Source organism: Salvelinus fontinalis, chromosome 16 (genome assembly GCF_029448725.1).
Source record: "Salvelinus fontinalis isolate EN_2023a chromosome 16, ASM2944872v1, whole genome shotgun sequence".
Classification (NCBI taxonomy): Eukaryota; Metazoa; Chordata; class Actinopteri; order Salmoniformes; family Salmonidae; genus Salvelinus; species Salvelinus fontinalis.
Window position 1 is genome coordinate 20,241,833 of NC_074680.1, and position 12,063 is coordinate 20,253,895.

Sequence of the window (12,063 nt, forward strand, 5' to 3'; positions counted from 1 at the left end):
CCACTCAGCAACGAAAATACGCCAACCCCGTGCTCGAAAGACTGGCCTGAAGATACTGTACCTCCATCTCGGTCCCATGAATAGCCTAAGCTAGGATATTCTACATGCAGCATACCAAAGACTGAACACTCGTCAGTAGCAAAGAGAAAGAGCAGGCAGGGTGAGAGAGGCTGGGCAGGCATGAGCATACGTCTTGGTAATCTACATCTCGGAATTGTCCCGCAAATTCACCTTGTTGCCTAAAGTTCCTCTTCCTCTGGTTTTATTTAAATTACACGACTTTCCCCAAGCCTTTATAACCATATAGTCTAGTTAGGCTATAACACAGAAAATAATGCTGTGACAACCACACTGATTTTAATTATGTGGGGGGTTCAGTTCGGTTCCCAACTTTGTTTTAACATTTACATCCCTAAACCATATTCATTATAGCTAGCTAATGTCAGTGCACAAGATGACAGACTGGACTATGGTGTGGTGATTGTACAGTACTTACCTGTTTTTTTTCAAGTAATGTATTTCCATGTTCTCCACATCACAGTTCTCTCTTTTAGTGACACCATTCCCCTTCAGCTCAGGGCTCAGTAGTTCATAGTGGCCTTCCTCCAGTGCTTTCCTCCATACACTCCTCTCCATCACCTACCATACAAGACATCAGACAATAACCCATGTTTTTACGTTTGTATTTAAAGTTTGTGAGTTGTTTTTTTGTTGCATTCAGATGCAATTCATGACTCAACATACAGCACTTCTGCATACCATCTCATTCCTCATCTTACCCAAGTGTAATTACCTAATCATTACTATAAGAATGAACTAATTTGCACTAATGGAAGTCCCTCTGGATAAGATGGTATGCTAAATGACTAAAATGTAATGCCTTTGCATCTCAACTTAATTACTACGTGAAATAAAACAAATTATTAATCAGAAAGAGCTATTGCCCAACCAAAGCCTTAACTTGCCCATGTGTACCCTGGCAGATCTAGTCTAACCTCGACTATTCCCTGTGTACCCTGGCAGATCTAGTCTAACCTTGAACTGTCCCAGTGTACCCAGGTAGATGTAGTCTAACCTCGACTATTCCCTGTGTACCCTGGCAGATCTCGTCTAACCTCGACTATTCCCTGTGTACCCTGGTAGATTTAGTATAACCTCGAATTGTCCCAGTGTACCCTGGTAGATGTAGTCTAACCTTGACTTGTCCCAGTGTACCCTGGTAGATGCGGTCCTCTATATCTAGCAACAGGTCTCTCAGCCTGTTGCCCATGAAGTCCTCAGCAGGAGCCGCTGTGCCCTCTGGGAGAGGAGCAGAAGCAGCCTTGGACTTGGCTGAGACCGCTTTATTAACACCAACCTCTGGTTTAATATCTGGAGAGAAAAAAAGACAGGCAAAACAGTGAGTATCCTTAACGTCCAGTAGTTTGGGATATTCCACTCTCTCATTCAGTCAATCATTCACTCCTGAAGCGATTGTCAGCTGAAGTGCAGTGAGACAAACCAACATAGTCAACTTGATGACAATTGATGTAAAATAATAAAAAGTGATTCATAAATACAATTTATTGATTTGCCATTTGGAACAGGTTGCTCTAGTCTAGCCAGTGTGGTAGACTGCAGTAGTTAGTACCTGTCTGGTGGTAGCGGTCAGCAGTTGCTGTACCGAGGAGCTGTGCAATACGTTCCTTCTCCTGCACCAGGACCTCCTTCAGGGTGCTCTCCCTGTGACCCCGTGGATTCAGGGCCTCGATCAGTGCCTCCACCTCCTGGGGACTGCTGTAGAAGGCCCAGTGGTTAGGACGGTTCACTGGGGGAGCAGAGCTGCTCTGGACGGGGGCTGGGAGGATGGGTTTGGAGTCGGGGTCTGGGGTAGAGCCTGTCTGGGAGAGGTCCTCTGGTTCTCCTGCCTCGTTCTGAGACACCTCCATCTCCCCAGCCTTGGCTGGCTCCTGTTCAGAGGTCGGTTCCTGGGGATCCAGCATGTCCTCAGTCAGGCCGAAATAGTCATCCTCCACGAAGAGGGCAGATGTGGAGGGGAAGAGCCAGTAACGACGGTATAGGCGGTCGCGCCCCAGGGGGAGGATATAAGTGCAGGCTGCAACCTTCTGGATGCGCTCCTGGAGATCCTTCTCCCTCGGCTGCTGCTCAGCGCTCACCTCTTTCAAGGAGAAGCAGCCTAGATTGCTGCCCATCACTAAGGGTGAAATCAAAGGGTTGTGTTACAATGGCAATATGGTACTAACCAGAGGTGAAAATATTTGACGATGCATATAGAACTGGACTACAGAATATAGAACATTTCCATTGCAAAATGTACTTTCTATTGTTATGCGCAACAATTGATCGAGTCACACCATGTGAACGCTTTCTATGATTGCTAGCAGTATGCCAAGAGGACTGAAGGCTATTACTCTTCCTAGTCCTGTTGATCGTCTGCTCCTCCTCATCTTCAGTCTGATGTTCCTCCTTCAGGCTCTCAGTGCTGGTGTTCATCTCTTCAGTTTTCATGTCGCCGTTTCTTCCTTCCATCAGCTTTGCATGTTTCTCTTGCAGCTCTTTCAATTTCATCTCCTGTTCTTTTAACTTCTCCTCCTTCCTTATCCGTACTCTGATTGCAGCCTCTTCCCTCTCTTTGCGGTGCTGCTCAGCCTTCAGTTCCCTGAGCTCCTGCTTGGCCTGTCTCTGCTCGTCAGCGCTGTCCTCTATGAAGTCCCTGGTAGACACTAGAGTCAGCAGCTTACCACACAACGCATGGAGGATCTTCAGCTTCTCACCTGGGACAGAACACCAGACAAATTACACTCAATTCGATAAACAGTACATATTCCCGAGCATGGCTCTGAAGTGTGACAATTTGAGTGATAACTGGAATTCTAATAAAAGCCAGATATGTTGTAATGATTAAGCGTCGCTCTACCGTTGTTTCCAGGAACCCTAGAGAGAAAAAAAGTTTGCATAGTCTTCAACTCCGTGGCTGTACCATTACTACAGCTTAAATAGCGTGTTTCTAGACCAAACAGTGAACCAGATATGACCCATATTACTAGGAAACTTGTTTTCTTCCTGAGTCTGATTGGCAGGCCTGATAACTTTACTAGTAGCCTACATCTGAACACTTGGGGGCACATAAAGAAAAAGGGATAGCTTCTTCAGTTCTGCTTCTTTCCTTAAGCAACAACCTGAAGAGGCTGTGTGTGTGTGTGTGTGTGTGTGTGTGTGTGTGTGTGTGTGTGTGTGTGTGTGTGTGTGTGTGTGTGTCACCTGGCAGCAGGTCGTAGACAGCAGTGCAGGACAGCCTCTTGACCAACCCAGGGTTGGCCAGCCTTAGCTCAACACAGGGGTCGTCTGTAGAGCCGAATCCTCCACGTTTCTGGTAGCGGAACTTGGCGTTGGCAGAGTTGCAGTCAGCCCCCGATGCCAGGATGTGCAGCCTCAGGATCTCTGACAGAGTACAGCTGTCCAGGTCCAACTGCTTCAGACTGCAGCCTACGGAGACATGCACTGAAGAGTCAGGCTCTCAGTACAAAATAAACAAATATGCGAGTGGTTGTATATGAACATTGACTATATTAAAGATTGTAGTCCTTCTCTCACCTTGGTGCAGCTGAGGCCAGGCAGCAGCCAGGGAAGCCACAGCACTGATGGCCGACTGGGTGGGGTCCGCATCATCATCCAGAGCCTCACTCAGATCTGACAACAAGGAAGATTCACACACTGACAAACTAATATATTTTGCAATATGCTAAACCTTGTCATTAGTCTGTCAATCCTACAGCCTGGGTGAAATGTCACCAATTGATAACTTTGTATTGCTCACTACCAAAGTATATTTGGTGACCAATCAGGATGGGTTAAGTAGACTAAACAGGGTGTTGACAGTAAACAAGCGTTGTCGGGGCCCGTTTCTGTCCCTACCTTTGGCATCAACCTCCGCCACCTGGTCACGGGCCACCTCCTCCTGCTCCTCAGCCAGGGCCTGGAAGATGGCCGACAGGAAGAAGAAGAGCAGCTCACAAAGTGGCCCCTCGGGGTCCGACCCCACCAGGGCCTCCTCCAGAACCTCTGGAACACACAGACAAGGCCCAACAGTCAGAAAACTCCTGACAACACACACTAAACCAGACTGTCACTGTACTTTCACACAATTAACTATATTCTAATATCAAACATGGGTGTTAAACCTAAAGTTGTAGAACCAGTGATTGTATTTTTACAATGTTTTGCTAGTGTTTCTCACCGAGTGTGAGGCCTTCTGGGAACTCGTCCTTGAGGTCAAAGAGCTCTCCGAAGGCTTTGAGGAACTCCAGCACCATGAGAGCATCTCCGAACAGCTCTGCAGGCAGACGGGTCTCCACCGGGACAGGGGCTGGGAGATCCTGGACATGATTCCATGGAGGATAGTCAGAGGCCAAAACATGCTAACTTTACTTACCAACTTAGAGATCCCATTTAGGACAATGTTCCACAACCGTTGTGTCTTAAAACACAAAAGGCTAACATGGTCACAGATGTGTTTCTGCTGTATAGCCAACTCATATCGAACACAGAAGTTGCCTATACAGCACCAACTTTCTTGTATCAATTAGAAAAAGTAAGCGTTTCAATTATGGAGGATGAGGCCAAACAAAAACTAGCCAAGGTTGGGGCTGCTCACCTTCAGGTCGTCACACTCCATGTCTTCTCTCGGTTTGCTCCAGATCTTTAGTCTCTCTGCATATTTCTTCTTCTCCTCCTTCAGCTTCTCTCTCTCCTGTAATATAGTATAACGATACATACAGTATAATCTATATTAAGTGATCCGAGACGTTGTATGGTGTACAAATGTAAATTAAAAACCCAGTGACATCGATCAAAAATTACATTAATCGTAACGTACTTTTTCCTTTTCCACTTTCATGCGTTCTTTCTCCTCTTTCCTCCTCTGCTTCTCCTCTTCAAAGATCTTTTTCATCTCTTCCCTCTTCTTTTCTTTGTCCTCCCTCTCTTTCTTTTTGGCCCCCAGGTCATCTTCCCTCTCCCGATTGGCCTTTTCATGTGCTGAACATGACAGATTTATTGCATAAACAAACGCATATTGTTTTAATGCTGTGAAAGTCACCATTCTTGATATATAGATTAAATGTGGCAGCCAAACCATGGGATCATTCGTACAATTATCTACTAATATCCAACAAATCTACTGGACTCACCCGTAGCCATCATCTCCTCTTTCTGCTGCATCAGACGAAGCTTTTCCTCTGCTGCCTTCAGTAAAGGAAATAAATAATCAAAACGCAATCGTCTCTTAAAATGCTTCACAAGTCGTACTGAGCAAATTCATGGTGGAAGTCACAAAAAGTTAGTATTACAATATAATAAGATTGTTATGATTACTCAGCGAAGATGTTATAACAAAGGGTGTACATATGGGATGTGTCCCAAATGGCACCCTATTCCCTATACAGTGTACGACTTGACCAGGGCCTATAGGGCCACTTGGGACAACTACAGTGCCAATCCTCACCTCTAGAGGAGAAGAGTCATTCTTGGGCCTGCTCCGCCCTTTAGGAGGAGGACTGAAGACGAACACAGGCGGCTGGTCAGGGAAAAACTGGGAGAAGTGCTGTTCTGCCAACTTGTACTTAGCAACAGTTGATGCCTAAGCATGAAACACAAATAAACTGTTGGCAACAACACTAGCGCAAAATGACAGTTACTTGATTCTAGGGCTGACCCAAATTAGTCGACAGGCTGTTGGTTGACAAATTTTTTGTTGTTGTCATCAAGCAGTAGCGCGCACACACACCGGGAAGTATTCAGACCCTTAGACTTTTCCCACATTGTTACATTACAGCCTTATTCTAAAATATATATATATATTTTTAATTCCCCTCAACTGACACACAATAACCCACGATGACAAAGCAAAAACAGGTTAAGAAATCTTTGCAAATGTATTAAAAATTAAACTGAAATATCACATTTACATAAGTATTCAGACGTTTCCCTCAGTACTTTGCTGAAGCATCTTTGGCAGTGATTACAGCCTTGAGTCTTCTTGGATAACCGCTATAAGCTTCTTAGGTAACCGCAACAATTTTCTCCCATTCTTCTCTACAGATCCTCTCAAGCTGTGTCAGGTTGGATGGGAAGAGTCGCAGCACAACTATTTCAGGTCTCTCCAGATGTTCGATCAGGTTCAAGTCCGGGCTCTGGCTGGGCCACTTAAGGACATTGAGACTTGTCCCGTTCATCTTTGCCTCAATCGCTCAGTCCCTGCCACTGAAAAACATGGTATTTATAGGCAAAATAATTATAGGCAAAACATGGTATGAGGGCCCGTCGGGCCCTCATACCACCCTCATGGAGTCTGTTTCTGACCGTTTGAGCAGACACATGCACATTTGTGGCCTGCTGGAGGTCATTTTGCAGGGCTCTGGCAGTGCTCCTCCTTGCACAAAGGCGGAGGTAGCGGTCCTGCTGCTGGGTTGTTGCCCTCCTACGGCCTCCTCCACGTCTCCTGATGTACTGGCCTGTCTCCTGGTAGCGCCTCCATGCTCTGGACACTACGCTGACAGACACAGCAAACCTTTTTGCCACAGCTCGCATTGATGTGCCATCCTGGATGAGCTGCACTACCTGAGCCACTTGTGTGGGTTGTAGACTCCGTCTCATGCTACCACTAGAGGGAGAGCTCCGCCAGCATTCAAAAGTGACCAAAACATCAGCCAGGAAGCATAGGAACTGAGAAGTGGTCACCACCTGCAGAATCACTCCTTTATTGAGGGTGTCTTGCTAATTGCCTATAATTTCCACCTTTTGTCTATTCCATTTGCACAACAGCATGTGCAATTTATTGTCAATCAGTGTTGCTTCCTAAGTGGACAGTTTGATTTCACAAAAGTGTGATTAACTTGGAGTTACATTGTGTTGTTTAAGTGTTCCCTTTATTTTTTTGAGCAGTGTATTTTTATTAAATCACATGACAATGATTGAGATATGAAGACTTATTATAAATGAAACTGTTACACAAAAATGTTAATATGAAAAACATCTGCGTGCCAGTTATTGGTAGAATTGGTAAGAAATTGGCATTCCACACGAGAAAGGTTGCCGACTCCTCGTATAGCCCATTATAAGCAACTTCAGGAGAGTAATGACACTGCAAAAGCCAGCAGTAGTTTGAAGAGAATGGTTGGGTCATCTAGAGCTCTGGCTCCTTCGAGTCATTTCTGTGTTATTTCATCGAACAGTAAGCTTAAAGCATCAGATAAGCTCAATGCATACAGTGGATTTTATTTAAAAAACACATAGGGTCTGTCTATATGGAAAAATACACATTTAACATTTACAAATCGATTGGTCGAAAGAACAGACACATTTTGGTTGACCAAGGTTCTCTAGTCGGGGACAGCCCTACTTGATTGAAATGGCCACAAGATTCTTAGAGTTTTTGCTTAAAAAGGCACACTCACACCAGCGGGCATATTTCATAATACTTTAAAGATCAATCTTAATACCTTGATCATAACGACTCCGTTCTGTGGTTCACAGTGCTGTTTGAGCAGCAGCTTTAGTCTGTCTCGTGAAAACGTGTTCTTCTTACGGCTAAAATAAGCGAGCAAGAGACAGGAAAAACGGTTAGTGGTTCCGTTTAAAAAGTCAGAGGGGATTAACTGTTGAATAAGAACAATGCAAGCCAACAGAAAATTGTTAGTTAGTAGGTTAGTCTCACCTCATCTGGCCAGCCTTGGTGAATATGGGAACACTGCCTTCCTTGATGGGCCGTACTTTGTACTTGAACACAGACGGGTTGACAGATTTCATTTTCTTGCTTTAAACATGACAAGGGGGGAACAGAAAGGTATTAATCCATGCTAACAAAGAAACTAAACAGGGGCAAAGACTTGGTGTGCATGATCAATGGCACCCTAGTCCCTAAAAAGTGCACTACTTTTGATCATAGGGAATAGGATGCAGCTCTGAATAGCTTGGCTTACAGACTGACCCATTGGCCTTTGATTTGGGGCTTTTAGGAGTGTCGTCCTCCTCACTGTCACTGATGACGATGAAGTCCCCCTCCATCTGAAGTTTGGCATGCCCATTGACCAGCCCGTTGGAATGGTGGGGAGACTGCACATCCAGGATTTCACATAACTGCCTGTAGGAAATATTCAAACACATTTCAATTGATTGAAAAACACAGTACTTACGGCGATACGGCCTCTACAGAAGTCAGGGCATTTATACTTCTTCCACTTTGTGTAGCAGAGCTGTTGAGTAGAGCTGTTGTGAAGGAAGTTGTCAAGGAAGTGAGCTTGTTTAACTTCTTATGGCTGCAGGGGCAGTATTGAGTAGCTTGGATGAAAGGTACACAGAGGTGCCCATAGTAAACTGCCTGCTCCTCAGTCCCAGTTTCTAATATATGCATATTATTATTCGTATTGGATAGAAAACACTCTGAAGTTTCTAAAACTGTTTGAATTATGTCTGTGAGTATAACAGAACTCATGGCAGGCAAAAACCTGAGAAGTTCCACTTCCTTTTTGGATTTTTTCTGAGGTTGCAGATTTTCAACCAAGCTCTCATTGAAATTACAGAGAGATATTGATGAGTTTTCACTTCCCACGGCTTCCACTAGATGTCAACAGTCAATAGAACTTTGTCTGATGACTAATGTGAAGGGAGGCCGAAGGAGACAGGAATTAGTCACCACTGCCACGAGCTGACCATGCGCGTTCAAATGAGGAGGACCTCCGTTCCACCGCTCATCTGAAGTCAATCTAATTCTCCGGTTGTAACGTTATTCAAGATGTATGTTAACAACATTCTAAAGATTGATTCAGTACATCGTTTGACATGTTTCTACTGACTGTTACGGAACTTTTGGACATTGTCACGTTATAGTGGACGTGCTTTGTGACTTTGGAATTGTTTACCAAACGCACTAACCAAAGTAGTTAATCGGACATAAATAACAGACATTATCGAAAAATTATGCATTTATTGTGGACCTGGGATTCCTAGGACTGCATTTTGATGAAGTTCAAAGGTAAGGAAACATTTATCATGTATTTTCTGGTTTCTGTTGACTCCAAAATGGCAGCTAATTTTATTATATTTCTGAGCGCATCTCAAATTATTGCATGGGTTGTTTTTTCCGTAAAGTTTTTTTGAAATTGACACAGCGGTTGCATTAAGGAGGTATATCTATAATTCCATGTGTATAACTTGTATTATCATCTACATTTATGATGAGTATTTCTGTTGAAACGATGTGGCTATGCAAAATCACTTGATGTTTTTGGAACTAGTGAATGTAACGCGCCAATGTAAACTCGAATTTTTTTATATAAATATGAACTTTATCAAACAAAACATCCATGTATTGTGTAACATGAAGTCCTATGAGTGTCATCTGATGAAGATAATCAAAGGTTAGTGATTAATTTTATCTCTATTTCTGCTTTTTCTGACTGCTATATTTCGCTGGAAAAATGGCTGTGCTTATTGTGGTTTGGTGGTGACCTAACATAATCGTTTGTAGTGCTTTCGCTGAAAAGCATATTTGAAATCGGACACTTTGGTGGGATTCACAACAAGATTACTGTTAAAATGATATAAGACACATGTATGTTTTGAGGAATTTTAATTATGAGATTTCTGTTGTTTGAATTTGGCGCCCTACACTTTCACTGGCTGCTGTCATATCGATCCCGGTAGCGGGATGCAGCCATAAGAAGTTAAACAGGATCTTACCGCCCCCACCTACTGTCAACCAATCATGTCAATGCGGAGCTATACGGAGCCCTCCGCTGACTTCCGGGTAAAGTGAGCAGTGTGAAGCAGGCGGATAGGCGGTTATGTTTGCATGTCTCGACCGTCGCCTCTCCCGAGCCCATTGAGGAGTTGCAACGTCATAACCAGCAATTGGTGAGAACAATGGGAGCAAAAACACACACAGTTGAAGTCAGAAGTTGACATACACCTTAGCCAAATACATTTCAACTCAGTTTCACAATTCCTGACATTTAATCCTTGTAAAAATTCCCTGTCTTAGGTCAGTTAGGATCAGCACTTTAAGAATGTGAAATGTCAGAATAGAGAATTATTTATTTCAGCATAATTTCTTTCATCACATTCCCGGTGGGTCAGAAGTTTACATACACTCAATTTGTATTTGGTAGCACTGCCTTTATATTGTTTCACTTGGGTCAAACGTGTCAGGTAGCCTTCCACAAGCTTCCCACAATGTGTGAATTTTGGCCCATTCCTCCTGACAGAGCTGGTGTAACTGAGTCAGGTTTGCAGGCCTCCTTGCTCGCATACGCTTTCAGTTCTGCCCAAAGATTTTCTATGGGTTTGAGGTCAGAGCTTTGTGATGGCCACTCCAATACCTTGACTTTGCTGTCCTTAAGCCATTTTGCACAACTTTGGAAGTATGCTTTGGGTCATTGTCCATTTGGAAGACCCATTTGCGAACAAGCTTTAACTTCCTGACTATTGTCTTGAGATGTTGCTTCAATATAGCCACAATTTCCTCCCTCATGATGCAATCATTTCTATGAAGTGCACCAGTCCCTCCTGCAGCAAAGCACCCCTACAACATGATGCTGCCATCCCCGTGCTTCACGGTTGGGATGGTGTTCTCCGGCTTGCAAGCATCCCTCTTTTTCCTCCAAACATAACGATGGGCATTATGGCCAAACAGTTCTATTGTTGTCTCATCAGACCAGAGGACATTTCTCCAAAAGTACAATATTGTCCCCATGTGCAGTTGCAAACCATAGTCTGGCTTTTATATGGTGGTTTTGGAGCAGTGGCTTCTTCCTTGCTAAGCGGCCTTTCCGGTTATGTCGATATAGGACTCGTTTTACTGTGGATATAGATACTTTTGTACCCGTTTCCTCCAGCATCTTCACAAGTACCTTTGCTGTTGTTCTGGGATTGATTTGCACTTTTTGCACCAAAGTACATTCATCTCTAGGAGACAGAACGCATCTCCTTCCTGAGCGGTATGATGGCTGCGTGGTCCCATGGTGTTCATGCTTGCGTACTATTGTTTGTACAGATAAATGTGGTACCTTCAGGCGTTTGGAAAATGCTCCCAAGGATGAACCAGACTGGTGGAGGTCTACAGAGTTTGAAGGTAGGCCTTGAAATACATCCACAGGTACACCTCCAATTGACTCAAATTATACCAATTAGCCTATCAGAAGCTTCTAAAGCTGGAATTTCCTAAGCTGTTTAAAGGCACAGTCAAGTTTACATTTACATTTTTAGTCATTTAGCAGACGCTCTTATCCAGAGCGACTTACAGTAGAATGCATACATTTTTTTTATTTATTAAATTTTACATACTGAGACAAGGAAATCCCTACCGGCCAAACCCTCCCTAACCCGGACGACGCTATGCCAATTGTGCGTCGCCCCACGGACCTCCCGGTTGCGGCCGGCTGCGACAGAGCCTGGGCGCGAACCCAGAGACTCTGGTGGCGCAGCTAGCACTGCGATGCAGTGCCCTAGTCCACTGCGCCACCCGGGAGGCCGGGTTAGTTAGTGTATGTAAACTTCTGACCCACTGGAATTGTGATACAGTGAATTATAAGTGAAATAATCTGTCTGTAAACAATTGTTGGGAAAATTATTTGTGTCATGCACAAAGTAGATGTCCTAACCGACTTACCAAAACTATAGTTTGTTAACAAGAAATGTGGAGTGGTTGAAAAACGAGTTAATGACTCCAATCAAGGTGTATGTAAACTTTCGACTTCAACTGTGTGTGTGTGTAGTATATATATATATATATATCGAATGAAAGTGTTTGTTTTGTTGCCCAATGCATTGGTAAGTCACGTAGGCGATAGCAAATAGGAAACAAAGCTAAAATCACTGAAAACCCCTGTATTACAAGTCTATGGGGCTTCTAAGGTCCAGTTAGAGCTCTACTACCCCACCTCAGTAGTTCTCAACATTATACAGTGGGTTATTTTCATCAATAACTAAGATATGGCTAGTACTCAGGTATTACATTTACATTTACATTTAAGTCATTTAGCAGACGCTCTTATCCAGAGCGACTTA

At 43.8% G+C, this 12,063-nt stretch overlaps 1 protein-coding gene across 7 annotated transcripts in view; it reads right to left on the reverse strand.

The window, feature by feature from the left end:
- Positions 1–12,063, reverse strand: part of LOC129812788 (bromodomain adjacent to zinc finger domain protein 1A-like) — a 37,934-nt gene that overhangs the window by 18,753 nt on the left and 7,118 nt on the right. For 4 of the 7 annotated variants that reach the window (XM_055864658.1, XM_055864661.1, XM_055864659.1 and 1 more), the window contains exons 4-18: positions 7,988–8,140; positions 7,715–7,813; positions 7,500–7,587; positions 5,504–5,638; positions 5,190–5,244; positions 4,877–5,037; positions 4,655–4,750; positions 4,238–4,376; positions 3,916–4,062; positions 3,595–3,690; positions 3,262–3,486; positions 2,355–2,774; positions 1,631–2,194; positions 1,196–1,371; positions 497–639 (exon numbers count right to left, since the gene is read on the reverse strand). In XM_055864658.1, the coding sequence (XP_055720633.1) occupies positions 497–639; positions 1,196–1,371; positions 1,631–2,194; positions 2,355–2,774; positions 3,262–3,486; positions 3,595–3,690; positions 3,916–4,062; positions 4,238–4,376; positions 4,655–4,750; positions 4,877–5,037; positions 5,190–5,244; positions 5,504–5,638; positions 7,500–7,587; positions 7,715–7,813; positions 7,988–8,140 (2,697 nt within the window). The remainder of the gene's footprint in view (positions 1–496; positions 640–1,195; positions 1,372–1,630; positions 2,195–2,354; positions 2,775–3,261; positions 3,487–3,594; positions 3,691–3,915; positions 4,063–4,237; positions 4,377–4,654; positions 4,751–4,876; positions 5,038–5,189; positions 5,245–5,503; positions 5,639–7,499; positions 7,588–7,714; positions 7,814–7,987; positions 8,141–12,063) is intronic. The other 3 variants (XM_055864663.1, XM_055864660.1, XM_055864664.1) reach the window with 2 other exon arrangements.